Source organism: Balaenoptera ricei, chromosome 9, assembly GCF_028023285.1.
Source record: "Balaenoptera ricei isolate mBalRic1 chromosome 9, mBalRic1.hap2, whole genome shotgun sequence".
In the NCBI taxonomy this organism is placed as follows: Eukaryota; Metazoa; Chordata; class Mammalia; order Artiodactyla; family Balaenopteridae; genus Balaenoptera; species Balaenoptera ricei.
The window spans coordinates 23,390,297-23,417,810 of record NC_082647.1 but is presented as its reverse complement, the minus strand read 5'-3'; the positions used below and the strand labels follow the sequence as shown (position 1 = coordinate 23,417,810).

General features: G+C 38.5%; 1 protein-coding gene across 5 annotated transcripts in view; it reads left to right on the top strand.

Annotated features, from left to right (window-relative positions):
- The window catches only part of AHCYL2 (adenosylhomocysteinase like 2), a 175,743-nt gene that overhangs the window by 115,190 nt on the left and 33,039 nt on the right, over nucleotides 1-27,514 (top strand). For 2 of the 5 annotated variants that reach the window (XM_059933429.1, XM_059933428.1), the window contains exons 2-6: nucleotides 8,512-8,623; nucleotides 16,575-16,718; nucleotides 17,164-17,264; nucleotides 23,800-23,902; nucleotides 25,869-25,963. In XM_059933429.1, the coding sequence (XP_059789412.1) occupies nucleotides 8,512-8,623; nucleotides 16,575-16,718; nucleotides 17,164-17,264; nucleotides 23,800-23,902; nucleotides 25,869-25,963 (555 nt within the window). Of the gene's footprint in view, nucleotides 1-5,060; nucleotides 5,427-8,511; nucleotides 8,624-16,574; nucleotides 16,719-17,163; nucleotides 17,265-23,799; nucleotides 23,903-25,868; nucleotides 25,964-27,514 lie in introns of those variants that run through there. The other 3 variants (XM_059933432.1, XM_059933431.1, XM_059933430.1) reach the window with 3 other exon arrangements.

Sequence of the window (27,514 nt, the reverse complement as noted above, 5' to 3'; positions counted from 1 at the left end):
AATTTCCATTTAAGACAGCTTTAACAAATAACTCATGTTCCAGTTTACATATTAATGTAATGAATTTTCCACTGAGACTATCCTTGCCCCCAAAGGAAGTATGACAAGGCTCTCAAACCTTCTTTCAGGGGGAAAATTTAGCAGAGAAAGGTGCATTATAATACCTCCCTTCTTGTTAATGATCAGTAGCAAAAAGGGACTGGCATACCCCTCAGAGAATAGGACTCAAGACCACAGACAGCGGTTGACAGTACTCACATCTGTGACTCCCAGCAGGGAAATAAGCCAGGACGAAGTTTGAAGAACCCGTCTTGAGAATTGACAAGGTAGACCTTCGAGTTAACATTCCATCATTCACTGGAAAACTTCTGCTAGAGCCTCTGCTCCCCAGCTATTTTCATGTGAAAGATTTTCTTAGCCTTGTTCAGGCAGTTTTACTGCTAAAAGGTTGGGGAACTCATCCTTTTAAAGACTGTCTTTATTAATATATTTTCACTTCCCCTGAGAAATCTTTAGTCCCTAGTGGTAGGTGAAAATACCTCCTCTTATGTGCATGGAGATCAGCAGTAACCTTTTTTTAAGTTTCTACATCTTAATATTTCCTCCTCCCACTCAAGCTCTTTGTAGTACTTGGTACTTTTCCGTAGGAAATCTAATTCACTTTCTTGAGTACCCAGCCAGCTGGTTACCCGATTTTCTTTCGGCTAGAAGTAATCCCTATTATAGATGAAGAATTTGTTCCAGCAGCTCATTTGGCTTGGAAGAGAGAGATGTCTCTAAGAATGCTTGAACCATATCTATTTGGAAGTGAGACAAAAACCTTTAAGGTATCTGGTAAATGGCGGTAGAGGTAGCTTCACTATAACTCTGGGTCAGGATTGACACTTAAAGCAAAGACCCATTTGAGAAACTGATGAAAACTATGGACCCTCTCCCTAGGAAAATATACACATACTCAACATTTTGCATTCTGTTTTAGAGCATCTAGACATCCATGGACTCTAGGTGAAGAACTTTTGACCTAAAAAAATAGAAATGTTAATATTTTTTATTTGTGTATCATTATGTTGCCTCCAAAACCTTCTCACATACATTATTTTATTTTCTCAGCACATATTTGAGATAGACAAAGTAGGTATTATTGTTCCTATTTTACAAATGAGGATTACAGATGTTAAGTACTAGAAATGTTAAGAAATGGAGATACAAAAAAGAACCTCTGATCACCATCCTTTGTAGTACTACTTTCTGTACTTGAAAAGGAATTAATTTGTTTTTTCTTGGCGTGCTCCTCTATAGGGTAAACAGATCTTCTATCCTCCCCATGAGTCCTATTTTTCTTAATGCGTTAACCGTCTATTCTTAGCCTTAAATTGTAGAAATCAGAATTAGACCCAGTTCTCTTTATATCCTGTGCTATGTATAAAGAAAGGATTACCTCATTCCATTCTCTGACCTTTGAAATAAGCTTTTCTTTTCTGCCTATGAATATGCCTCCATGGTCATAGCCATAGATAGGATAAAATGGTTGGTTAAGGAGAGAGTTAAGAGAGTTTGGTCGAATTTATTCATGCTTGGAGAGAGTGTTAGAGCAGTGGTTCTCAAACTGTGGTCCCCAGACCAGCAGCAGCAGCAGCAGCATCTGGAAACTTGTTAGAAATGCAAAATTTTGGTCCCCACCCAGATTTACTAAATCAGAAACCCTGGGGTGGGGCCTTGCAATGCATTTTAATAAGCTCACTGGGTGATTTTGATGAACCTAAAATTTGAGAACTGCTTTGATAGATAAACTTGTTAAGTGGTAAGGCTTTTCCTGTCAGTCATAGTATCCTAAACTGCCTTCTGGTTGTATTTGGTATAGAGCTGCAGCTCCCTCTGCTCAGGCCTAGTGACTTAAGCCATTAGACCAAGGAGTTCCTTTTCACCTGAGTGAGGAAAATGAGGAACCAGCTGAGAGTGTTCTAGGGTGAATATCCTTGGTTAGGAAGAGCAGAAGTTTAGAGACTCATAAAGCAAGCAAAAAGATATTGGTCTGTCTCATTTCATGAAATTGTGAATTAGAGATCAAGATTGTCATGGATGATGGTGAACATCAATATTTGAGTTCAATTAATTTCCGTTTCAATTTTTGGTAGTGGCATTGGGCAAAGTTGCCAATTAAAGCGCTGTTAGATTTCAAATTCTTATATGATTTAGCCATTTCAGACTTGTGGTTTGATCAGAGCCCCAAAATTATCTGCAATAATATCCTTTCTGAAACCCAATCCAATAAGAAAGTAAATTTAAGGAGCAATTTTAAATTAAATAAATTTATGATAAATTAAGAGGAATGACATGTATACACTGATGTGTATAAAATTGATGACTAATAAAGAAAAAAAAAAAGAGGAATGAGGTGGGGCTGGTACACCCAGGGGAGTTTTTGGTCTTCTGATCAATATCATAAGGTTTGGTGTAGTGGAAAGAGCTTCGGCTCTGGCGTAAACACAGGCTCACGTTCTAGTCCCATTTACTTGCTGTGAGACCTCAGGCAAATCATTTGTTCTCTCAATACAGTCATTTGTACTTTCCTAATTTGTCAAATGGGGATAATTATGCCAAATTTTTAAGATTCTTATACTGATTAACAGAAGTAGCATATACACAGGCCTCTGCGTAGTAGGCTCTTAATAAATATTAGTTCTCCTCCCCTTATTCTGTTCTTCCAGGGACCTTTTCTCTCAAAATAAAGATTATCCTAAAAAAAAAAAACTACCATTTTATGTTCTTTCTTGTGCTCAACAAGCACTCATTTTTTTAAAAAAAAATCATATCTGGGATTTTATAGTTAGGGAATTTAAAATGGTATAACTACAAAGAACATGAACAAATCCAAATAATTTCCAAAGCTATTATCTTAACACCATCTGTATGGATGACACTGGGGGGAAATACAGAAATGATTCACAACTGAGGGCTGGTTCAGAGGGCTTGTTTTCTAATGAGGAGATCAATATGTAACTAACAGTCTATTATGAAGACCAGAGGAAATAAGGTAGAGAGAATGAATTAAAATAGATGTGGAAGGATCTTTGACTTCTGCTGGGATCTAACTAACCTAATTTGATTGCCCGATTCCTGGTCCACGCAGCGGTGATTTTCTGTGGCATTGTCAATATGGCACTTTCAAGGGTCACATTCCAATAATGAACCTCTTCTCCATTTGCTGACACATCTGTCTGCATGCAAATGTTAACATCACTAACCCCCTTTCATCTTCTATTCAAATTCAAAAATAAATTACCTGTTCTCTCTAGGGTCAAAACTCCCATATCTTGGAGATGAACAATGATAGTAAATTACTGAAAATAACAAGCGGATAAACAAATAAATTGAAATGGTCTCTGGGGAAATGCACGACGCATAATTGTCTATTAGATATACCGCCAGTAGTTTGTTCTCCTACCCTTCTCATCTGTTCCATCAGCCTTCCCAGGAGAATATGTCTCTCCAGCCCCTTTCTCCACACTGGTCACTCTTATCATGCATTAGCCCATAGCATCTTTCCATGATTAATAGGGAGTCACCTCTGTGCAAGAGTTTGTTTTATATCTTCTGTGGAATATTTTTATGAATTGTAAAGTTATCAGATTTATCATGGCATAAAAGTCTCTACAAACTAGCTCCTGTTTTTTCTTCAGCTACATGCCCTACTACTTCTAACTTCCTGTATACATGTACTTGGTTCTTTGTCATACTGGGTTCCTGGCAGTTCCCTGTTCCTTTTGCTCTGTGAATATTGCTCTATGTACCTAGAAGGGCCACCCTACTTTACTCATCTGGAAAATTCATTCTCCTGAGTCAAGTATCAGATTAAACTTCTCTTCTAGGAAAACTTCCCTAACATACCTTGCTGACTTTATGTCACCATGTTGTATGCTGCCACTGAATCTTGAACACATTTCTGTTATAGTACAGGCTTGTATATCTTTCTGTACCTGTGACTGACTATTCCATGAACTATTTGAGGGCAGGAACTATATGTTTTGTTCTACATTTTTAACGCCTGACACTCTAGGAACCCAATAAGTTTCTGATGCATAAATCAAAGAATCAATCAGAGTCTATGCCTCCATTAAGGGAGAAAAGCTGTACACATAAAAACAAATCTTTCATTTATTTATTCATATGTATATTTAGTACCTTTCTCCCTGTGCCAAATGTTGCACTTGGCAGGAAGAATAAAAGGATGAGTAAACGTGATGCTAGACCTGGAGGAGCTCACTTTCTCATAGAGTAGCAGACATGTGATCCCTCATTTCAGTGATGCTAAGACATTACTGATCATCACATGTGCCATTATGTTATGAACAAGCACTCATTCTAAAGGAAGAATTCAAATCACATTCCCACCCCAATCTCTGTAACATATAGTTGAACGTAGCTTTCCTATTCACTGGGTCCCTTTCAGAAACCAACAAATAAATAATGTGATTCTTTGCCCTTTCATTTGACTCTATTTGATATGCAACAAGGTCATTATGATTCTGGGGGCCCTGGGGAACTAGAAAACTCCCTATGCCAGTCACACCTTCCACAAAACACAGTTTTTGAAAAAAGCAAGCAGATCACTGGACACCTAATCAGCAACAATCTTGAGATGGGACTAGAAACCGAATGTCAAAACCTGCATAAAAAGATGAACAATTAAGAGTAAAGCAGTGGTCTGAGAAAGTTGATTTTCTTGGTGACGGAGCTGAAACCTGTGTTCCCAGTTTGACTAACCCAAGGACACAGAGTGTAGGTTAGGGGCTGCCTGAGCACTTGGCTCCATTTTTTTTTTTTTTTTTTTTTTCTTACCATCTTTATAAATTCCCTCATTGTTTTAGTGGCTCTGTAGTTAATTTTTTTCTAATGAGACTAGGTTAACTAAAGTCATCTGACATGGAAAAGGAGGAGGTAAGGTTAAAAAGGAAGCTAATTAGCAAGTTAATTATAGCAGGTAAAAAAGTGCACCGGTTATATAAATAAGCTATTGTTATGCACATGCAAGTTGGGCCTTGTCAAGGGACTTGTTAAAGTTTAGAGGTCAGGGGATCCGTGTAATTAGGTGTTTAGGGAAAAAATAATAATAATAAAAGCAAAACAGCCACCAGAATTAGGAATGGCTGATGAGCCACTAACAGAAATGCCTTATTAAATTGGGCTCTACTGCTGGAGGGGTCGTTGGAGCTGCTTCAGGGTTTCCAGGGAAGGCACCACCACCAAAACAACGAAAAGAAAAGCTAGCTGGAACCAGAGCCAACAGAATTGCTGATGAGGAAAGTTTAAAGGCCCAGCCACAAGGGCCCCTGGACTGGAGAGGTGGCAGTAGGGCTGGTGATGTCACTATGCTGAGCAACAAGAAGAAATACATTGTCAATGGCAACTCTGGGATTAAAGCCCAGGTGAGGCTAAGCTCGTATTTACCAGTCTTGCTGCCGCTATAGCCACTGTTGTAAAAGGCCAGCTGCTTTTGCCCTCCTTTCCTGCTTTCGTCCCTTCTTCTGGCGTAAGGTGAGCTGCGCCTCTCCTAACAGTCTCTTTCCCTTCCTCGCCTTGCTGCCTGTTGGAATTAGGCAATTTTCTCTCAAATGGATAAGGAGGGTTCCCTTAAAGGACTCTCTGATTTCAGATAAGGTAGGAAAGTTAGAGGTAGAACCTACCAGAGTATCCCAACCGGGGTGGGAAGATTACTGTATTACAAGTAGGAGTGAAAAATGTAATGGCACGTAACTGTTAAGGGGAGGTGGGCACCAGGGATGGGTTGTCAGTAAAAGATAAACATTTATTTCTTGGGGAAATTGTATAACTTATTCTATATAAGTGATTAGTCTCTTTTTAATATTCTTCTGTCTTAAAGAAACTCGAGTTCAGGGTCTGACAAGTAAACAAGATTTAGAACCCTATGTCTCTGAGTGCAGAAAGCCTACCTAGCCTAGTCTTTAGTGCCAAAAGATAGCCTAAACTCGGGAATTCCCTGACGGGACAGTGGTTAGGGCTCTGCGCTTCCACTGCAGGGGGTATGGGTTTGATCCCTGGTCCGGGAACTGAGATCCCACAAACTGCACAGCGCAGCCAGAAAAAAAAAAGATATCCTAAACTTGACTTGGGTAGGAGGAAGTACTGTAAATGGAGGGGATTTTATAGAGAAGAGAGCTCAGTTTAAGGTAACTGGTTTGAAATGATGGCGCAGCTAGATGGCTACATGGTTTGGTATTGGGGTAAATGGGTGTGTGCCCACCCACCCCATCCTACAAATCTAGAGAAGTAGAGTGACTGGCCCCCTCTAGTGGTGTGTGAGTGGGAGGGGGTGGTACATAATGTAAGGCAGGGTTTGTCTGTTACTCTTTTTTAAAAGTAGGCACGACTGACATTAGTGACTCATTGTGGACTTTGGAAAGCCAATGACTACTCCTTTTCCTAGATGGGCCTCTAAAAAAGAATAAAGACATATTATTGTCTTGAACAAGGTTGGTGAAATGCAAGCCAGGGTTTTGAGCTTGACTGCTACTCCCCTCCCCATCTTCTCACCCACCTTCTTCCCCTTCCCCACTTTTTTTTTTTTTTTTTACCCTTAAAAATTCTTTTAACTGTAGACTTGGCTTATGGTTACCATATTTACTTAATATTCAATCAAGTACAGACTCTGAAGATAGAGTAAGATTCATCGTTTTGGCACATGGTTGCCTATTATGTGTCAGGCGTTTTCGCCTGAGGATATAAAGGTGAATAAGATACGTGGCTCCTGCCTTTATGGAGCCTAGTTTGTACAGGATACAGGTAGATAGTTGTATTCACTGTGATAGGAGAAGTACATGGAAGTTCATGTACATTCCATGGAACTGCATAAAAGGGTACTTCATCTTTTTGGAATAAATTGCTACTTCAGTAAAATAATTTTGCCATTTTTCATTTTGGGAAATGCTTCTGATCCAAAGAATTTTCTTATTGCTGAAAAGAATTTGCAAACTCTAAAGTACTACACAGGCTAAATTTGTTGTTATAGCTATGAAAATGCTATGAATTCCCCTAAAAGGCATGCTAAGCTAATTTGATTTGGCATTGGTCCCCTTGTCTGAATACTCAAATGACTCAGTAGTTACCTCTAACTGCAGGAAATGTGCTGCTTTCATTCTGGTATGCCGTATCTGTGTTCTGCCCATCAAGGAACCATCTTTTTATCATGAAAAGCAGAATCAGTTGTCAGATCTTTGATTTTTCCTGCCTCGGTGCCAATTGGATCTACATCTAAGCAATTATGCAAACATTCAATTAGGGAAAAAGAAAGAAAGATATTTGTTGAATAATGATATGAGCTTTGATGTGAAGTGTTATAAAGTATCAGCTGAACCTTGAACAGTAGGAAAAAGAGATAAAATTGCAAAAAAGTCATGATCAGATATTGTCCAAAATGCAACCTCCAAGAGTATTGAGGTTTATACATATTCAGTCCACTTATCCACTCCTACATCTGTTATAGTTAACAAATTATCAACCTTGTGGCTTTTAGTATTTTGTGATACCAAACATTAAAAATTATAAATTAGGGAATTTCCTGGTGGTCCAGTGGTTAGGACTCTGTGCTTTCACTGCCATGGCCTGGGTTCATTCTCTGGTTGGGCAACTAAGATCCTGCAAGCTGCAGGGCGTGGCCAAAATTAAAAAAAATTTTTTTAAATAATAGATTAATTTTTACTATACTTATTAGTACTGAAAAGCTAATTAATGCATTTTAGAAAGCCTTTAAAAAGCTAGAGTGACTACCTGCAAGAGTTACAAGAACAGTGAATTTGTAGGGGTGGGAGTTGGGGAACCAGGTATTAATTGAATCACCTGCTATGTTTCATGGTTTGCATACATTGTTTCATATAACCCTCTCTAAAACTTTTGAAGTAAGTTCTTTCATCTTTGTTGTATTTACAAGAAGAGGAGGGTCACAAAAACATCTTGATGAACAGCATATAGCTAATGAGTGACATAACCAGGGTTTAAATGCAGTTCCAGAAAGCTCTGTATGAATAGAAAGCTTTTTTTTTTTTTCTATTATACCATACTATGTCCTGAGAATCTTAAAACCTGAAGGCAGGTCACTTTACCTTTCTGTATCTTGCAGTTTCTCATCTTAGATGTATGAAGATTGGAATAGATAGTCTCAAAGATTCTTTCCAGCTTTAATTTTCAGTGAAACTATAGAAAGGATTTCTGAATATGACTTGACTTTCTAAAAATTTATTTTAACTGGTACATCCCCTTCTCCCTTAGATTGCAAGAGGTATATAGTCAGAGAGTGTTTCCAGGATTTAAATTTCATAGAAACAGAGTAGGTAAAGAATGAAAAATCATTCTCTCCAACAGTCTTAACATTCCAAATGTGGGTTAGTGCAATCAGATCAGCTATGAGGGAAGGTAAGATCCTATAATGCAAGCCTTGAATTGCTGTCTCAAAATGGAGGTTATTTTCCTTTGTGTAACTAGAGTTCTTTTTCTTAGCAGATCCAATTTGCTGACCAGAAGCAAGAATTCAACAAACGTCCCACCAAAATTGGACGTCGCTCTCTGTCTCGCTCCATTTCTCAGTCATCTACTGACAGCTATAGCTCAGGTGAGGACTGAACGGCTATGGACCCACTTGTGGAGGCTACTTAAGTATGATCAACGGACCCTCCTGTCTATCCCAGGCTAATTAAGAATGATCAAGCCTATGTTTTGGTATAAACACTTCGATTCTCAGTGGAAATTTGGACCAAAATTCTGGATGGAAACTTTGGATTCCTGTTGGGGATTCAGAGTGGAGCTTAATAGAGGCTTCCTCTTCCAGTAAAGGCAGAAGAGGGTGATTAAGGAAACTGAGCTCTGACTTATTCAGAGGGTGAGAGTATGTTGCTCACTAATGACCTTCACTGAGCGGCATGTATGAAGACGTGTTTTTTCCATTCTTTGAAAATAAAAGAGGGGTTCCCCATACATCCATCTGGGAAACCTTAATTGCCCTGAGAAACAGTGAAATCATTGTAGCTAGTTCAAGTGAGCCCTTTGCCTTCTCTTCTAAGCTGTGACATTGTATTGTCTGTTACTCCTTCCTTCCTGGCAGTGGCATTAATTCCAATATATGGGCCCTGGGCTTGAGTTATCATTTAATGCCAGATGAATATTAACATGTGAGACCTTTTGTCAGCACTGACCATTTGTTTTTTGTTGGTTTTGTTTTGTTTTGTTTTGTTTTTTAACATCTTTATTGGAGTATAATTGCTTTACAACGTTGTGTTAGTTTCTGCTGTATAACAAAGTGAACCAGCTATATGTATACATATATCCCCATATCCCCTCCCTCTTGCGTCTCCCTCCCACCCTCCCTATCCCACCCCTCTAGGTGGCCACAAAGCACCGAGCTGATCTCCCTGTGCTATGCAGCTGCTTCCCACTAGCTATTGACCATTTGTTCATCAGCGCCCAGTTTATGTCTGATCTAATATGGAGCTATTTTATTTTGCTCTTATGTAGGAATGTGGTAGGAAGCTGAGTGTTTATCCTAGTTACCTCTTCACATTATAAATAGAACATTCATTAGAAAATTTTCATCGTGACCTGAAATTTTGTTTTTCACACAAATAGGAAAGTAGTGTTTGTTATGTAAAGTTGAAGAAAGCTTATTTGAGACACTGTAACTTTTAGATTGGGTAGATTGTTATTTACACTTTTTACATTTCTTGTTTTACATTTCCCCCACAATCACATAATGTAAATCCCTAGGGATTTTGGTCTAAAGATACGAATTTTGTACCTATGTAATTCTGTTAAAATAACCAGCAGAATAATAAATAATTAAATAAATAATTTTCAATAACTGTTGAAAATTCATGAACCAGTTACTATAACTCTGGAAACTATAATAGTTGTGCAAATGTGAATTGTAAAAGAGTGTGTACATTTTAGACTCTTGAGTTTGTGCATGTTATCTAAAGATTGATAACTAAATAATAATAGTACTAAAATTTAACTTCAGCTCAATCTCTTCCCTACACACTGGATCCACATTTCCAACTATGTTCCTGCAGAGAAAACCAGTGCCTGCCTTCCCACAGAAGTCCCCTATGCAGGGACGGTACTTACAAAATATCTATTTACCCAGAAGACTGGGTTTGACGCCTTTCTTTTTTAAGTGAACACATAGTTGCCTGGTATAGCTCATTGGTGAGTGATATTGACTGATGTCACCACCCTGCATAGATTGGACCTTTTAGGTTGAACTATGTGAAATTGCCATTTCTATAGTAAAAAACATTATCAACCTTATATCTCCATTTAAGGGTACTAAGTTCAGGAGTATGGAGTCGAAACATCCTGGGACTTGGAAAATAACTTAAAGATCAGTTATTCAGCTTCCCATTGGATGCTGGAATTGCCTTGATGGCATCCCTGACAAATGGCCATCTGGCCTCTTTGGGAGCATTTTAGATCATAGGTTGATCCTTGCTTGATCTAGTAATTTAACTCCCAATAAGCTCTTATACAATCCCTAATGTTTAAAGATTTTATTTAGAAATAAAAATCACCATATTTGGCTGCCTGATTTGGGGGGCATCCCACTGTCCTGGTTAACCTCATCTGGATATAGTCCAGATTGTGTCCTTTTAAAAATATTATGCCTGTGAATATAATATTCTAGGTATGGTCCAAAATAATCTATAGTAGGTGTTATTTCCATAAACTCAGTGCTTTTCAAATGAAACCTAAGATTATGTTTCCTTCTTTTGCAGCTGTGTCACACACACTGTTACCTTCTCTTGTTTCCACATGAGCAATTGTCAAACCCTTTTAAACAGTCTGTGAATGGAGATGCCTACTGCCTATAGTCTTGGACTGGGAGTTAGGAGAGACCTAGTTTCTAGGCTTTTTTTTTTTTTTTTTTTTTTTTTTTTTGGCTGCATTGGGTCTTTGTTGCTGCGTGTGGGCGGCATGTGGGATCTTCCCGGACCAGGACTCAAACCCGTGTCCCCTACATTGGCAGGCGGATTCTTAACCACTGCGCCACCAGGGAAGCCCAAGTTTCTAGACTTTGATCAGTGTGTGATTTGTTGTGTGATCCTGGAAAACTCTGACAGCCTGAAATGCTCATAACAGAGGCAATGGGAAAGTTATATGAGGTAACACAGAAAAAGCTCCATACTCATCAAATGAAAAGCCAGGAATAACAGAATTACAGCTTTCTAAATATGAGAAGACATGCAAATGCATGTCAGTAAGAACTTGGAACCCATTTTCAGCATATGTTATATTTTAATTGACTATAGAAATTAACATTGTTAGAGCCCCAAAGACTGATCCTTGGACTTCTTCCCTTCTGTGTTTATCTCTTCCCAAGTGAACTCATTCAGTCTCATAGTTTTAAATACCGTATACTGGTGTTTGATTCTCAAATTTTATCTCTAGCCCAAATCTCTCCTCTGCACACTAGCCCCAGATATTCAACTGCCTGCTCAGTCCTTTCACTTGGATGTTTTATAGGCATCTCAGCCCTCCCATGTCTTAAAAACTGAATTGCTGAGTTCCAACCTTGCCCCTCTTCAGTCTATTCTCAATGCTGCAGCCAGATTCATTTTTTAAAATAAGTCAGATCGTATCACTTCTTAGCTCCAAACCCTCCAGTGGCTTCCCAGTCTCGCTCTGAGTAAGAGCTAAAGTTCTCACAATGGCCTACAAGACACTATACCATCCACCCTCACATTATATTTCTAATCACATCTCTAATTTCCCAAACTTTCCTCCTCCCCTGGCTATTTTGTTCACTCCAGTCGTGCTATCCTACTAACTGTCATTTTGAAACATGCCAGGCATTCTCCTGCCTTAAGGTCTTTGCACTTGCTATTTCCTCTGCCTGGAATGCTCTAGGATACCCTCACTGGGTATCTTGCCTCCTTAGGTTCTTAACCAAAGATCACCTTCTCACTGAAACCTATCCTCTTTTAAAATTGTACAGACACCCTACACCTATCAAATTTTCCTCCTTTATTTTTCTCCATAGCACTTATTATCATATAACATATAATTTATTGTTGTCTTTCTTCCCTTACTTGAATATGAGATCCATGAGAGCAGAGATTTTTATCTCTTTGGTATTGCTTTATTCCCACCACTTAGAACTGTGTTTGACACATAAGAGGTGCTCAATAAATACATATTGGGGAAAGGTGTCCAGAGACATTCTTATTATACAACTTTACACCCCTGTAAAGGAGTATACACCTCTGATACACTCTCTGTATGTGAAGAGTTAGAAGGTTTATGACATTTCAAAAAAAGATACCTTCCTGTCCAAAGTGCTTGTTTTTTGTTTTTTGTTTTTTTTTTTCAAAGTGCTTGTTTTGATGAAGATACTTAGAGTCTTACTTAGGCTGTGGCGTACTCTCCCTTCCTAATGATCCTAATACTAAGTTTTGCCATGCTTTTATTTAGGAACCTCTTCTGGCCTTTTCAACCAGGTTCCTCCTGGGAATCATAGAACACAGAAAAGAATGGTTCTTCAAAGGAGGGATCATAACTAGTACCCTGCTAGATGCAGAGGAGAGAAGTTAATTCATATATTCAGTGGATGCTTCAAGACATTAGGGCTTAATTCTAGTGGAACCCAGACTGAAAGGGGCTACATCAATCCTTGAAATTATTTTATAAAAAACAAACTTCTAAAAACTCTTTCTCTAAGCACAAAACCCTTAAAAACAAATGAATAGAAGAGACTTTTCTTCAAAGTCAGATCATTCTCAGTGATATATTTCTGAAAATGCTGTCTTTGCAGTGAGTTAATTGGTTAAGGATAAGGAAAGAGGAGTAAAGTTCCTTAGTTCATAATTGGTTCTCCTAAAGCTTGAAGTATTTTCAGATTTTTCCAAATAACAAAGTTTTGTTTGTCTATATTTTGGTTGCTAACATAGCTTTTCACATATTTCTAGTGTTATCAATGAAATCTGCTGCACATTGACACACGGGTGATTACTGTTATTCCATTACCAAATGAATAGATTGGGCCCAAGAGGAATTGCCTGACTTAAAATAGTCTAATAGGACTAATTCAGCCAGAAGTCTGACTGCTTCTTCTCCTAGCAATAACCCACAATATCACAGCTGCTAGGAGGTAAGGCTTAATCAGGCTTGAGCCATAGAACATAGGTATGCCAGTTCCATGGGGTAGATTGTGGATTAGTGATTCACCAAATTATGTTTTGATTCTGAGATACCATGAAACAAGAGAACATCCCATGATAGAGTTATTTTGTACTTAGTATTACTTTTCTACCTAGAAATTGAACCCTTTTTTTGTGATTATCTCATTTAGTCATAAGATTTTTCTGGTGGGAGTTAGGGGAAAGAGAGAGCATGGGGAGAGAGAGGATCTATTATACTCCCTATTTTATGGTTGGATAAATTGAAAATTGGTCACTTAACCAGTTAGAGGTGAAGCTAGAGCTAAGGTCTCAGACCTGTACTTCAGTAGGTGATTGTCTTGATTATCGGTTGTTCATTTTTAACTAAATTATGACTCTGGGCTTCAGAATGTGCTGACAATTCCAAACACTTTAGAAACTGTTCAAGCATGTATATATATATATATATATATATATATGTGTGTGTGTGTGTGTGTGTGTGTGTGTGTGTGTGTGTGTGTGTTGGGTTTCTCTAAATTTTCCTAGGAAGAATTTTTAATTCTATCTCAACTATTTTCATGAATATGCTACTTTAAATATAGTGGCAGAAATGAGTTATGGATTAAAAAAAAATGGTAGTTCAGGAATAATCTTTCCACTGTGTTTGCAACAATAACATTCTCTTGGTCTAAGTGTGTCAGCCATTTTGCATTCACATATTAGTACAGTCTAGACAACTGATACTTTTGGATCTCACTTGATAACAGGTCTGTATAAAGGGCTCTTTGAAAACAAATCCATTTTGGCTCAAAGAAAAAGATTGGTTGAACTAACTATAACCAGTTGACTACTGTTAAGAAAAGAAAATACTGTTTTTTCCCTTTAGAAAAGGGAAGTAGTATAAATAATTTTTTTCTTTGAGTTGGAAGAAAACCAAAAATTTGAGTACTTCTCTTAAGGAGAATTTTAGGGGGGTTTGTTGTTGTTTGGTTGGCTTTTTTCCCCTGACTCGTCCTTAAAAGCTGAAGAGGCATAGGGAGAGGAGAGCTATTCTGGGTAGAGTTAGGACTCCAGTCTCAACCTTTTTCATCACTGCCAGCCAACCACCTGCTGCTTGGGTAAATTAATAGATGACGGAGGTAGAGAAAAAAAGAAACTGCTAAATAATATTGTATGTATGTCATTCCTTTCCCATTCAAAATCCTAAAGCTAAGTAAGAACGCTTGAAGATGTTATATTTGGTATTGAATTAAAAATATGTACAAAACCCAGTAATAATATCAGGTATCATTTACTGAGTGCTTAATTACTTTATGCCAGCATTGCACTAAGCACTTTACGTACATTATTTTATTTAATCTTCTCAACAACTTGACTCTGACAAATCATGTCTGCATATTATATAGTCTGCTTCATAGCACATATTACAACCATACAGAAAGAAAAACTCTAAATAATTAATTCTGTAATTAGTTATTTCATGTCTGACTCACCTACTAGACTGAAAATCCCATGAAGGCAAAGACAGTTGATATCTGTCCTGTATCCCCAGCACTTAGACTGTGCCTGGTACATAGTAGATGCACAATAAAAGTTCATTGAATGAACAACTGAATGTGTGAATGACTGAATACATGAATGAATTAACAACCCTATGAAAAAGGTTCTGGTATCACCTCTACTTTATACCCAGAAGCAGAGACTGAGACTCCAACCAAAATCTCTCTGACTCCAGAACACTTAACCACTGTATTTAAATGGCCATTAGGGAGCATAAAAATCATCATGGCTCTGGAAAAGGATTTGAAATTTCAGGATACTCTGCATGTGAAGACTTTCTTCAAAAGCAACTTTTCTATAAATTTGGATCAGGATTAGGATGGCTGTTATCTTTCTTCTCTCAGGTGATAGAAGCATGGTTCCCCTAAGCCTCTGACTCATAAGCCATTTCTGAGTATTGATTGGTGAAACAGGTGACTGCCCAAGAAACTGTTTCTGGGCTCTGTTGCCAAAGGTACTTTGAGCTCTCACTCACCCTAGGAGGGAGAACCATAGACTTTTTGTACAGATTATCTCCTTTCAAGAACAAAAGTCCCTTTGGGGATTTATTAATTCCCCCACCTCCCCTGGTGTTCATGTTCTTTCTTGTTGCCTCCTGTTGGGACTTTGCTCTAGGGCAGTTTTCCAGCTCCAAGAGAGACACTCGGGCCCCTGCTGCCCAAACATTTTGTAGCACCATGCTTGATTAACTGGGCAAGGTCAGACTTGCCTTTTACAGCCCTCCCAGAGATAGACCCTTTGCTAAGAAATCCCAGAAATGCCTTAATTCTCTGGATATAAGTAGATCAGGAGACCCTAGGAGCTCTGAGCTTTTGCAGCTTTCTCCCCTTAAAAGTGATGGAAGTACTTCTTATCTCATTGAGAAATATATAATGCTTTATAGACAGTACTTTATGTCCCCAACCTTCCTCCCCCCAAAACCTTGAGGACTGCTTAGGAAGAAACTATCCTCAGGAACTTAAACATAAATCAAAGAAAGAGATTACTTCAAATCATCCAGCAAATGATTAGCAACTACAGAATTATATGAAGACTAAAAAGACCTCAGTCAAACATGGGAATGGCAGCAGCAGTAGCTGCCTATTAGCCACAATCAAAAGTCTTAGACCTTCCACCCTCTAGTGTATGTTGCTAAATGGATTAGTCATCAGAGCATTTAATTATACGGAAAGAGGATTCATCTGCTTCTTTGGGAATCTAAAATGCCTAATGCAGGACCCACTGAGGCCAGCAAGAAGGGAGAGCACACTGAATACTTCATTGTCAATGTCTAATTGGGTCTGCAGGCATAGTTCAGCCTCATCAGAGCCAGTCTTAAAAAAGAAAGCTCTGTTTTGTCAGACAAACACTTTTTGTGTGGTTCTTAATTACTTTCCCATGGGTTCCTTGTTTTCTAGGTCTTATCTGTTCAGTTACTGTACTGAAACACAAATTACATCAGGTGTTTAAGCAGCAAGCAGAGAAGGGTAGCTAGGATCCCAGAAACCCACAGGTTAATCACCATGATCATGCATTAAGAACTTGAACCTATTGCTACCGTGGAATAACCTCTCTCTTTTTTCATTTTCAAGGACTTCTGCATGTTCTGAAGATAAAGTTAGCCTTAGATTCCAAGTTAATGCTACCCAGGAGGAATGTCTTTGGCAACGTCTCTCAGCTTCCTCTTTCTGGCCTGTGGATAGCACTTTCCATGGGTGATGATTGACACAGCTCCTTGGTGCCACTTAGGTGCTTACCAAATGTGTAAATTTACAAGGTGCTGGATTACTAGAAAAGCCTCAGTTCACTCCATGGTTTGGAGTTTTAAAGGAAGCCATTTTTTCCCTCTAAAGGTATTTTATTCTGTCATTCCAGCTGCTTCATATACAGATAGCTCTGATGATGAGACATCTCCCAGGGACAAGCAGCAAAAGAACTCTAAGGGAAGCAGTGACTTCTGTGTCAAGAACATCAAACAGGCAGAGTTTGGACGAAGAGAAATTGAAATTGCTGAACAAGGTAAAGAAAGTAAACACCTTTTCCTCTCAAGCTGCCTGTGTCTTTTTGTCCATGTTAATTCCTTTTTACATCCTGGGGTCTAGTAGTTTGTGAAATTTCAGTGTGATTTTGAAGAATACTTATAACAAAAGAAATATGGGCTCAGGAAACACTGTGGGGAGGGAGTAAACTCTAGAGGGTCTAGAAGGAACCCCTGTACAAGGAAGAGGGGGAGAGACTAGATAAGGGGGACTGGGATATAGGGAATTAAACATTGGACCATTTACCTCTGGAAGTCTCTTATAACAGAAAAATCAAGTTTAATGTTTTGATCCCTTGAGAAGCTTAATCTAACAGAGAACCTGATTGGGGAAGGATCTTATCTTAAGACAGTACGTTTTTCTGTTATTCTTTACCTCTCATCCCTCCTCTCTAAAATTGCTGCGTGTGTATTGGGCCTTTTCAGAAATGCCGGCGCTGATGGCTTTGAGGAAGAGAGCTCAAGGAGAGAAACCTTTGGCTGGAGCCAAAATTGTGGGTTGCACACACATCACTGCTCAGACTGCTGTGAGTCCTTTTCCTTTCTCCACATAACAATAGTTAATAACAGCCACCAGCTATTGAGGGCTGGCACCATGCCAAGCACTAGTTCCGCACTTAACAAGTGCTCATTAACCCTCATACTGGCCATGTAAAAGCACATATTCCTGTTTCCATTTTATAAATGAGGAAGCTGAAGCTCAGGGAGTTTAAGTAATTTGTCCAAGGTTATACAGCTAGTAAACCACAGAATTGAGATTTAAACTTCAATATATCTGATTCCCAAGCTTATTCTTTCTCCAGTCTTCTCCATTGCTTCCCCTTATCTTCCCTTCCAGTGTCATTTCTACACGGCACCTCTGTATTAGGCTGCTTTCAGCTGCAAATAAGAGAAAACCTGATTCAACCTGGATTGTACATAAGGGAATTCATGACATTGTATAGCTAGAAGTCCAGAGGTAAGGTGGACTTCAGATGAAGGCTCTCAGGGCTCAGTTTCATCTATCTGTGATTCTCTTGGAGCTGCCTCCTCTCTGTGCTTACTTTATCCTCAGGCTGATAGCAAGATGGTTACAGCTCTTTAAGCCATCCCAGACTGACATGAAGAGGAAGAAGGACCATTTCTTCCTCTCTCCCAAGAGCAAGGAAACCTTTCCCAGAAGTCCTCCAGGGTACTCTGTCATGTCACTGAGCAGAACTGGATCACATGCTCATGCCCCACCAGTCCTGGCAGAGGAACTGGGGTTACCGTAATGGGTTTAGATTCGTAATTTTCACCCTTGTCAGATTCACTGACCCCTTTTGATTAAAAAATATGTTTTGCAACGGCCCAGTATTTTCTTGAAATGAAATTCAGATATAGCATAGCTAGGTACATATAATTTTTAAAAAATAAATGTAAAATCTTACTGAAATATGAAGGAAGAATAAAAGGAAAGTAATTTATAATAAAATAATGTGTATTTCAATATGTAAGTGCTTGGGTACAAGTAGAGTTGAATAGTCAGATATTTGTACTTACTTATAGCATTATTTGAATGTGAGTGCTACAAATGTATATACATAGAAATGTGTTACTGGTTCCAGAGCATCAGAGAAATATTGCCAAATTATATAATTTTCTGAAATTATAAACAACTTTTTATAAATTTCTGAATAACAACAGTATCAAAAATATGAGTTTTCGGGCTTCCCTGGTGGCGCAGTGGTTGAGAATCTGCCTGCCAACGCAGGGGACACGGGTTCGAGCCCTGGTCTCGGAAGATCCCACATGCCGCGGAGCAACTAGGCCCGTGAGCCACAACTACTGAGCCTGCGCGTCTGGAGCCTGTGCTCCGCAAAAAGAGAGGCCACGATAGTGAGAGGCCCGCGCACCGCGATGAAGAGTGGCCCCCACTTGCCGCAACTAGAGAAAGCCCTCGCACAGAAACGAAGACCCAACACAGCCAAAAAATAAATATAAAAATAAATTAAAAAAAAAAAAAGACCCTATTTCCAAATAAGGTTACATTTAAAAAAAAAAATATGAGTTTTCTCTTGGTTTATACACTTGTTGCATTCTTGGAAAAACTATTATTGTTTTGTATTAAAACTACAACAATACCTTTGTTGATATGTAAAGTGGACTAAAGTTCTAAACTCAGATAATTATAAATAGATTTCTCACTCATGTGAACTTTTCATTGGAACACTTGAAAATTGTACCAGATATGGCATGGTTTTTTTGTTCTAGGAGACTGTCCTACACTTTCGAAATGTCAAGATCCCTGGCCCTACCCACTAAATACCAGTAACACTCCCCTACCAATTACCGTGACAACCAAAAATGCCCCCACGGTTTTCCAAAGTTCCTCTGCTGAGAACCACGGACTTAGAGTCGCCATCATCAAAGATGTAATACATACTAAGTTGCCAACCATAATGAGACCACTACAGGAAATCAGTGTATTAAGAAATTGTCTGGACTCTTTTATGGGATTTATAAGATCCAGGTCATTTGTATGACTAGATCTCTTCCAAAAGATTGTCTCGTAAGCACAACGCTATGTGGCCACATTCCTTATTCAGAACAGCAGAGATTCCTCAAGACACAGCTACTGTTAGCGTCTTCCCTGTGAGACTTTTCTGGGTTATGTGTTCTCTGAGGAAAAGGATACCTTGGCACCCCAAAATTAGTATAATAAATTGAAAAGCTATCACTTTTTGGAGCTATAGACTAATGAATCAAGGCAGAAACACTCTTGGAACCTTTTTTGGGCTTCCCCAGTCAGAGACATGAGACTTCAGTGTGGTGGCTTAAAATAGTTAGTGCTTCTGTACTGTCTCATGTTGCTAAATTACATCTAGTTTCTTTTTTACCCCCTGGCTCATAAACATTACCACTCTTCAAGTTTACCTTCTTTTTTTTTCCTGAATGGAGTAATCAAAATTAGTTTACCAATTTTAATATTATTTTATTGTTCCCTCCCCACATTTTTCTGTTTCCTTTAAAAAAATAATTACAAAGGAATTTTGCTTTGTTTTTTTAATCTCTATTTTATTTTTCTGATTACAGAAGTAATTCATGTTCATTTTACAATATTCAAGCATTACCACAATCTGTAATGTAGAAAGACAAAGTCTGCTATAATCCCATGCTCCAGAAATAACTATCATAGTTAACAGTTTCCTGTCCATGTTTCTAATAGACTTGGATCTAAATATTTATATTTTTTAGGTGTTTTTCCATAGTTCCTTCCAACCAGATTCCTTAGCTACTCTCTCTAAACAGTAATGATTTAAAGTCGAGTTAAACCAGCTTCTGAGCTCTGTCCTCCTCCCACTTCTACCTGCCTTCACTTCTGCTTGAGCCCTAATAGCCAGCAGTCTTGACTCATAGTTCTTTAAATAGTTCTTATATTCTTGGTCCTAGTCACTTTTCTAGTTAATTTATATTGCTTTGTAGGTAAGTCTCAGTATCATTCTTTTGTTTGGCACATTGAGGAATCCTAGTTATAGAAATTCAGAAATTCTTTAAGGTGAAAATTAAAACAGGATAGAAAAAAATTGGATTGGATATTGAAAAGTAAAGAAATTAAGATATAAGAGTAGTTCTGCTGTGGCCTTAGACAAATTATGTGAGAGAGTTAGCCTAGTGGAGTTGTTTGCACGTATTTTTTTTTTAATTAGAGCATATTTTTAATTAGAATTTTTATTTTGTATATAAATATTAGAAAATACAAATTTTTAAAAATGAAAATTATCAGTACCCAAAGTTAAGCACTGTCAGGAAATTTTAAAACAAACCTTTTCACCAAAGATTTATCCTTGTTAAAAGAGCTCTTAATCGAAGCAGTAGGGTGGTACATTACCTTCTTCTTTTTTTTTTTTTTAATATTTATTCATTTATTTATTTGGCTGCATTGGGTCTTAGTTGCGGTATGCGGGATCTTCGTTGCAGTGTGTGGGATCTTTAGTTGCGGCATGTGGGATCTGTTTAGTGGTGGCATGTGGGATCTTTTTAGTGGTGGCATGTGGGATCTAGTTCCCTGACCGGGGATTGAACCTGGGCTCCCTGCATTGGGAATGCAGAGTCTTAACCATTGGACCACCAGGGAAGTCCCTATACTACCTTCTTATAAAGAAGCCTATCTCCATCTTACATACTGAAGTGAAAGTAAGTCAGGATCAAATCAGTGGATTAAGTTTATTTTAATAATTTTTAAAAAATTGAAATACACATAGATTTATAGAAAAGTCGCAAACACAGTACAGATAACTTTTTTTCTGAACCATTGAAGAGTAAGTTGCCAACCTTATGATGCTCCCACAAATACCTTAGTGTATATTTTCTACAAACAAGAACATTCTCCTGTCCAACCAGTACAGCCATTCAAAATTAGGAAATTAACATTGATTCATTATTGCCATCTAATCCTCAGGTCCCATCTGAGCTTCACTAATTGTCCCAATAATACTTTTTTATAACCAAAGGATCCAGTCCATAGTTATGTGTCTCATTTAATTGTCATCTCTTTAGTCTCCTGCAGTGCTGGATAGTTCATCAGTCTTTCCTTGACTTTCATGACCTTGACACTTTGAAGATTATAGACAAATTATTCTGTAGTATGTCCTTAGTACGTAGAAAATGATGCTGTGCTTTTTTCATTTAATCCTATTGGATGGCACTTGTTTTCGATTTGTCCCATAACTGATGTTCATTTTGATCCCTTGATGGAAGTGGTGTCTGCCAGACTTTTCTAGTGTAAAAGTTATTTTTCCCCTTTTGTAATTAATAAGTATTTTGTGAGGTAGTAATACGAAACTGTGTAAATATCCCATTCTTCATCAAACTTTCCATTTATTCATTCATTTATGTATTTGTGTGGAGTCATTGTTTCCTATTTTATTTAATGGGTTATAATCCATTACTATCATTATTTATTATGATAAAAATTGTTCCAATTTTGGCCAAGAGGAACCCCTTAAGTCTTGCTTCTGTGCCTTGTCTCTTGACATATCCCTTTCTTTCTTTGAGCACTTCCTTTCTTCTCGTACAAGATGATCTAAGCTCATTTTGTACCTTCCCTGTCCTATCCCTGGAATCAGCCATTTCTCCAAGGAGCCCTGGTTCCTTTTCCTTTTAGTGGATCTGTACACTAGTGTGCTCTTTGCTATTGGTATATCATTGTTCCTGGATCCTCTTTCATTAATTTTCAAAAATAATTGCCCATTAACTCTTCATATATATCTTTTGCCCTGGTCTCTCCTTCTGTAAATTAGGCCATTGATAGTATCCCATAGATCTTAGATGCTCTCTTCTGATTTTTTCCCCCACTCTTTTTTCTTTCTGTATTTCAGTTTGGTGATTTCTATTGATCTATCTTCAAGTTCACTGATTCTATCCCTAGATATGCCCAGTCTGGTGATAAGCCTAATGAAAGAATTCTTAAATCTGATCCTTAAAAAAAAAAAAAATTCTGACATTTCTATTTGACTTGTTTTTATAGTTTCCATCTCTCTGCTGAAATTCCCTACCTGTTCATGGATGTTGTCCATCTTTTTCACTACACCCCTTAGCATAAATATATTAATCATAGTTAATTGAAAGTTCCTGTCTGATCAAACATCTATCTCTTCTCAGAGTCTGGTTCTCTTGAATACTTTCCTGACAATGGGTTGGGGTTATTTTTCACTTTTTTTGGCATGCCTTGCGATTTTACATTGAATGGTAGTATATTATTTTCCATTATTGTCATGAATTGGGCTGGATTTCAATTCTGTTGTTCCATACCAAAGGCTACAAATTCCTCCAGGCTGGACGGCCCTTGTACTCCTCAGTGTTTGCACTTCACCCTCGGGCTTTCAGCCGCTTCTGCACATGCTTGCCACAGGGGGGCTCTGTCTTCAAGTGCATGTCCCCGCTGCAGCACGCGACTGCTACTCCTTGTTTCCTGGAGCTAGGCTCAAGGTGAGGGCAAGTGGGGTTCTTAGATTTTCTGGTCCAGCCTCGGTGTTAGGCAGGCCTCTGTGAAGGTAGGACTTTTTCAGTGTTCCTGCCATTCCTCTCTGTAGCAGCCAAATTTTGCCTTGTATTGGTGGTAAGTCTTGAGCAGAGATATTTTCCTGTCCCTCCTGGAGAGGTAGCAGATTTTTACTTTGTATCAATGTAGGGTCCTGGGCCCAAGATGATTTTCTGCTACTCCCCCAGGAGCAGAGAGTTTTTGCTTCCACCCTTCCCCAGAAGCAATGGCTCTTTGCCTGGTCCCTGGTGGCAGGCATAATTCCTGCTCCTCTTGCTACAGTTTAAGGCTTTTGCTTCCTATGAGAGAAGACTGTGGAGAAGTGCCGAGGTTTCATGCTTACCTTTGAGCCCAGCCAATCAGCTCCCTGCCCCCAATCTTTCTTGTGAGCCCTGGTTGGAAGCCCCTGGAAAAGAGCTTGCATGTGAGTATGAACTCTCCTTGTGCCTGGGGCTACCAGAAGTTCCAAACTGACATACTTTCCCACACTCAGCCTTTACTAATTCATTAAAATTTTAGCTTATTTTTTCTTACCGTGATGTATGGCAGCCACCCCTTCCTTCTGTGCTCTGACAAGGGTGAAACAGTGTTCCCGCTCTCCTTAAAGGGATTTGTTGCTCTTTGGAGTTCCTTGGTTGCATTATGACCTCGGCTCTTTGATGTACTCAAGAAAAGTTATAGTTTTGTAGATTATCCAGCTTTTTCTTGTTAAGGTAGAAGCTTCTCTTGCAGCTTTCTACATCCTAAGGAGAAGCAGAGCTATAAATTTGTGGTTTTTAAAAAGATGTTTGGCACTGAAAGCCTTGGTTTAATTAAATCTTACAGGGAGGCCCAATATGTTAAATGAGTAAAAGCATACAGCTCAGCTGGAGCCTTCCCCATGCCTACCCCGAACCCTTGCCCTTTTCTCAAAGTATTGAAGTTTCTCTAAAGCACAGTTTGAAAATCATGGGCGTTAGTTATTCCTAATGTACTTTCTCATTGTCAAATGTATAAACTTAATCTCCTTGACCAGTTGTTTGGCCCATGCTTGCTCATCTCCTGCTTTCTCTTTAATATAGGTGCTTATGGAAACTCTGGGCGCTCTGGGGGCACAGTGCCGATGGGCTGCCTGCAATATCTATTCCACTCTCAATGAAGTGGCTGCTGCTCTAGCAGAAAATGGTAAGATCTTTTGTGTGTTCTCTTTGTCTTTGGCTAAAGTTTCCAAAAAGTTCCATTGTTTCAATAAATATCTGTAAGGAAAGTTGACATTTAAAGTTGTCTTGAAAGAAATATTCTTTTTTTTTTTTTTTTTAGTTGAAGTATAGTTGATGTACAATGTTGTGTTAGTTTCAGGTATACAATAAAGTGATTCACTGTATATGTGTATATATATCTATATCTATATATCTATCTATATCTATATATCTTTTTTCAATTCTTTTCCACTATAGATTATCATAAGATATTGAATACAATTCCCTATGCTATACAGTAAATCCTTGTTGTTTACCTGTTTTATATATGGTAGTGTGTATCTGTTAATCTCCCCCTTCCCCTTTGGTAACCATAAGTTTGTTTTCTGTGTCTGTGAGTCTTTCTGTTTTGTAAATAAGTTCACTTATACTATTTTTTTAGATTCCGCATATAAGTGATATCATGTAATATTTGTCTTTCTCTGACTTACTTCACTTAGTATGATAATCTATAGGTCCATCCATGTTGCTGCAAATGGCATTATTTCATTCTTTTTTGTGGCTGAGTAATATTCCATTGTATGTATACACCACATCTTCTTTATCCATTCATCTGTTGATGGACACTTAGGTTGCTTACATGTCTTGGTGGGTCCCTATTCTTGATGAGTTTGCCCTCTTTCTGGGCTTCTCTTGTTAAATATGATCGAGGTAACTGTGTTGCTTTACAGTCACAAATATCATCTTATGTCTAATATTCCATTATTAGTTAATGCTTTGCCTTGTCAGAGCACCAGTGAACATTATTCACTGTCTAAGGTCATATGGATTAGAAAAGAAAATGCTTCAGGCATAATTTTGTGGTCTGACTGGTTTTCAGCAGTTAATGTTTGGTGCTCTGCTTCAGCGGTAAACAGGACTTGACCTGGCAGATTAATATTTGATAACAACAACCACTGACACTTGAAGGACAAAAGAAATAGAGAAGTTTGGACTTTGCCAGTTCCTTGCCTTCACTCTCTGATAGCCCAACACAGATCAGGATACCAAACACTTGCTTCAGAGCTATTGAGAAATTCTGGGAAAGCTCTATAGTGCATGCATACCTCTCTTTTTGCAAGCACTTTGAGTGTTTTATTTGTTCTTTCATTTACAGTCATTCATTTGTAAAATTTTTATTAATGTATAAAATATGTATAGAAAGTACACATATATAAATATATAGTCCAATTAATTGTACATGTACATTCATTTCTCTTTTTTTTTTCAACAAATGCTTATTGACCTACTTTAAGAACAAATGAGAGTGTCTTTGCCCTCAGAATCTTATATTGTGGTTAAGGAGAAAAGACACATATATAAATAATGATAGTACAAGGGCATATATGATAATGCCACAACAGATCATAAACCCACATTTAGTATACCAACAAGGGGCTTATAAAAGTTCAGATTCCATGTGAGATCACTTTCAGCTGAGTTATAAGGCTTCCTTAGGAACATGATACTTAACTGGACAATGAAGTATAACAACATTTGAACAGAGGGAGAAGAGTGTAAGAGTTTTCCTGATGCAGAGGATGGGATGACTAAAGTATAGAAACAAGAAAGATCAAAATGTAGTTGGGAAATGATGAGAATTCCAGTTGGACTGGATGAAGAAGTACATATTTCTGGTTTCTTCTTTTTTGCCTTTAGTCATACTTTTAGCATCTGTCATACTCTTGGCCCTTTTGTTTGTCCTCTTTGGTCTAACAGGAGTGAAATGACCACCAAAGACAAAGGTGAGTGTAAAAGGACTGAAGACAATACTAATCATTGAAGAAAGTCAACCCAAGAAGTATAGCAGAACGAGAGAGCTTGGAATTGGGGAAAACCAGCATCTTCTTGCCAAAATTTAGGGTCAGCCCTTTTTCAGGCTTTAATGGTTTCTCTTTGTTCTTTTTTCTCAGGATTTCCTGTGTTTGCCTGGAAAGGAGAGTCAGAAGATGACTTCTGGTGGTGCATTGATAGATGTGTGAATGTGGAGGGCTGGCAGCCAAACATGGTGGGTTAGATCTCTGCCAACACAATTCTGTTGGGGCCTGGAGGTATAGAGAGGGAGAGTGTAGTCTGGGAGAGGGTTTCCCAACAGGAAGGAAGGCAAATGCTTCCTTTTCCATCTGATATACCTGGGCTTCTGGCAGAACTAGATGCTTATGCTTAGGACATCCCAAGAATATTCAACCTCTTTATAGCCTCAAAGTGCTTTTCATTGTCAGTGCTGATCTCAGAAGCACTCATATTCATCAGCAACATTAAAATACTGCTCAGGGTTCACACATGACTGGTTAAAAAGTAAGATTAATGAGTTACCATCCCCTACCACTGCTTACCACCACCCCCTACCCCCCACCCACCCCGCCCGACAACATCAATGATTAAAGCACACACATGCACACACAGCTCCTATGGTACTTAGGTTTCTTTCTAGAATCACATGCTAAATTTATAGTAAACCTGAAGGGATTCCAAGTTCAAATTTCTTCTCTTTATTCATTTCTCACCTGAAGAAAGATGAATAGGCAAAGTTTTGGGGTCTTAATTTTTGCTTAGTTTTTATTTTTGTTTCATTTTTTAAAAGATCAAGTGCTTGAAGGCTGAGAGCATATTAGATTCACAAGGGGAAGCAAAAAGCTTCACAAAGTACGATGCACTCCTGCTTTGCAAACCTTTCTGCATATGGGTGAGAGGAGAAATTAGGGAATCAACTGAAACAAGAATCCTTGAAGCTCTAGTCCAACTATTGCTTACTGCTAAAGACTGCAGAGCAGGCTTCACCTGGGACACAGCAGAGAGAAGCAGCCTGTCTTTCTGGATTCTGTCATCCAGGTCACATTGCACCAAGTGTTGGTTTGAGGAAGCTGGGTTAAAACCTTTGTATCCTGAAAGGGAGGGAGGACTCAGCTATAAGATGAGTCAGCTCATTCCAGCGGAGTTTAACGGTGACAGAAGGGAGTGTGACTGACAGGTGCTAAAGAAGATATGCCAGGGGGGTTCTACTGGAAATAAAACATTAATTTTATAGTCATGAACATAAGGAGGACAGGCGATTGTACATGGAGAGCTTTTATAGACTGTAGAGCCAGCACACACTGCTGGAAAGGTTGACGAAGAGAGTAAGACAAGGGTAAGAACAACTTGGAAACAGGATCCATATCTTTTTGGATCCTGTCAAGATCTAGTGCTTTTACTTGCTTGCCAACTATTCAGGAAGATTCCCAGGTGACAATAATTTTCTGCAGTAGGACGACAGGGTGAGAATTATGGGCTACATTCATTAAATAAATATTAGGGATAGCACCTACCTGCCTGTATTCAATACCTGTGTTAAAAGGGAAAGGTAGATGAGAATACTGAGACTAAGACACAATCTTTTTTGTCTCTGATCTTTTGTGTGGCTAGGGATCAGAGGCTGCAAGGAAAAACTCCATGAGGGATTTCATACATGTAAAAAGGGAGAGAGAAACTCAGAGGAGCCTTTCCGTTTCTTAGGGAATCTGTTCTGAAGGTTTCTACTGGGAGAAAATGGAGCACTATTTTATGGTATGGAGCAAGT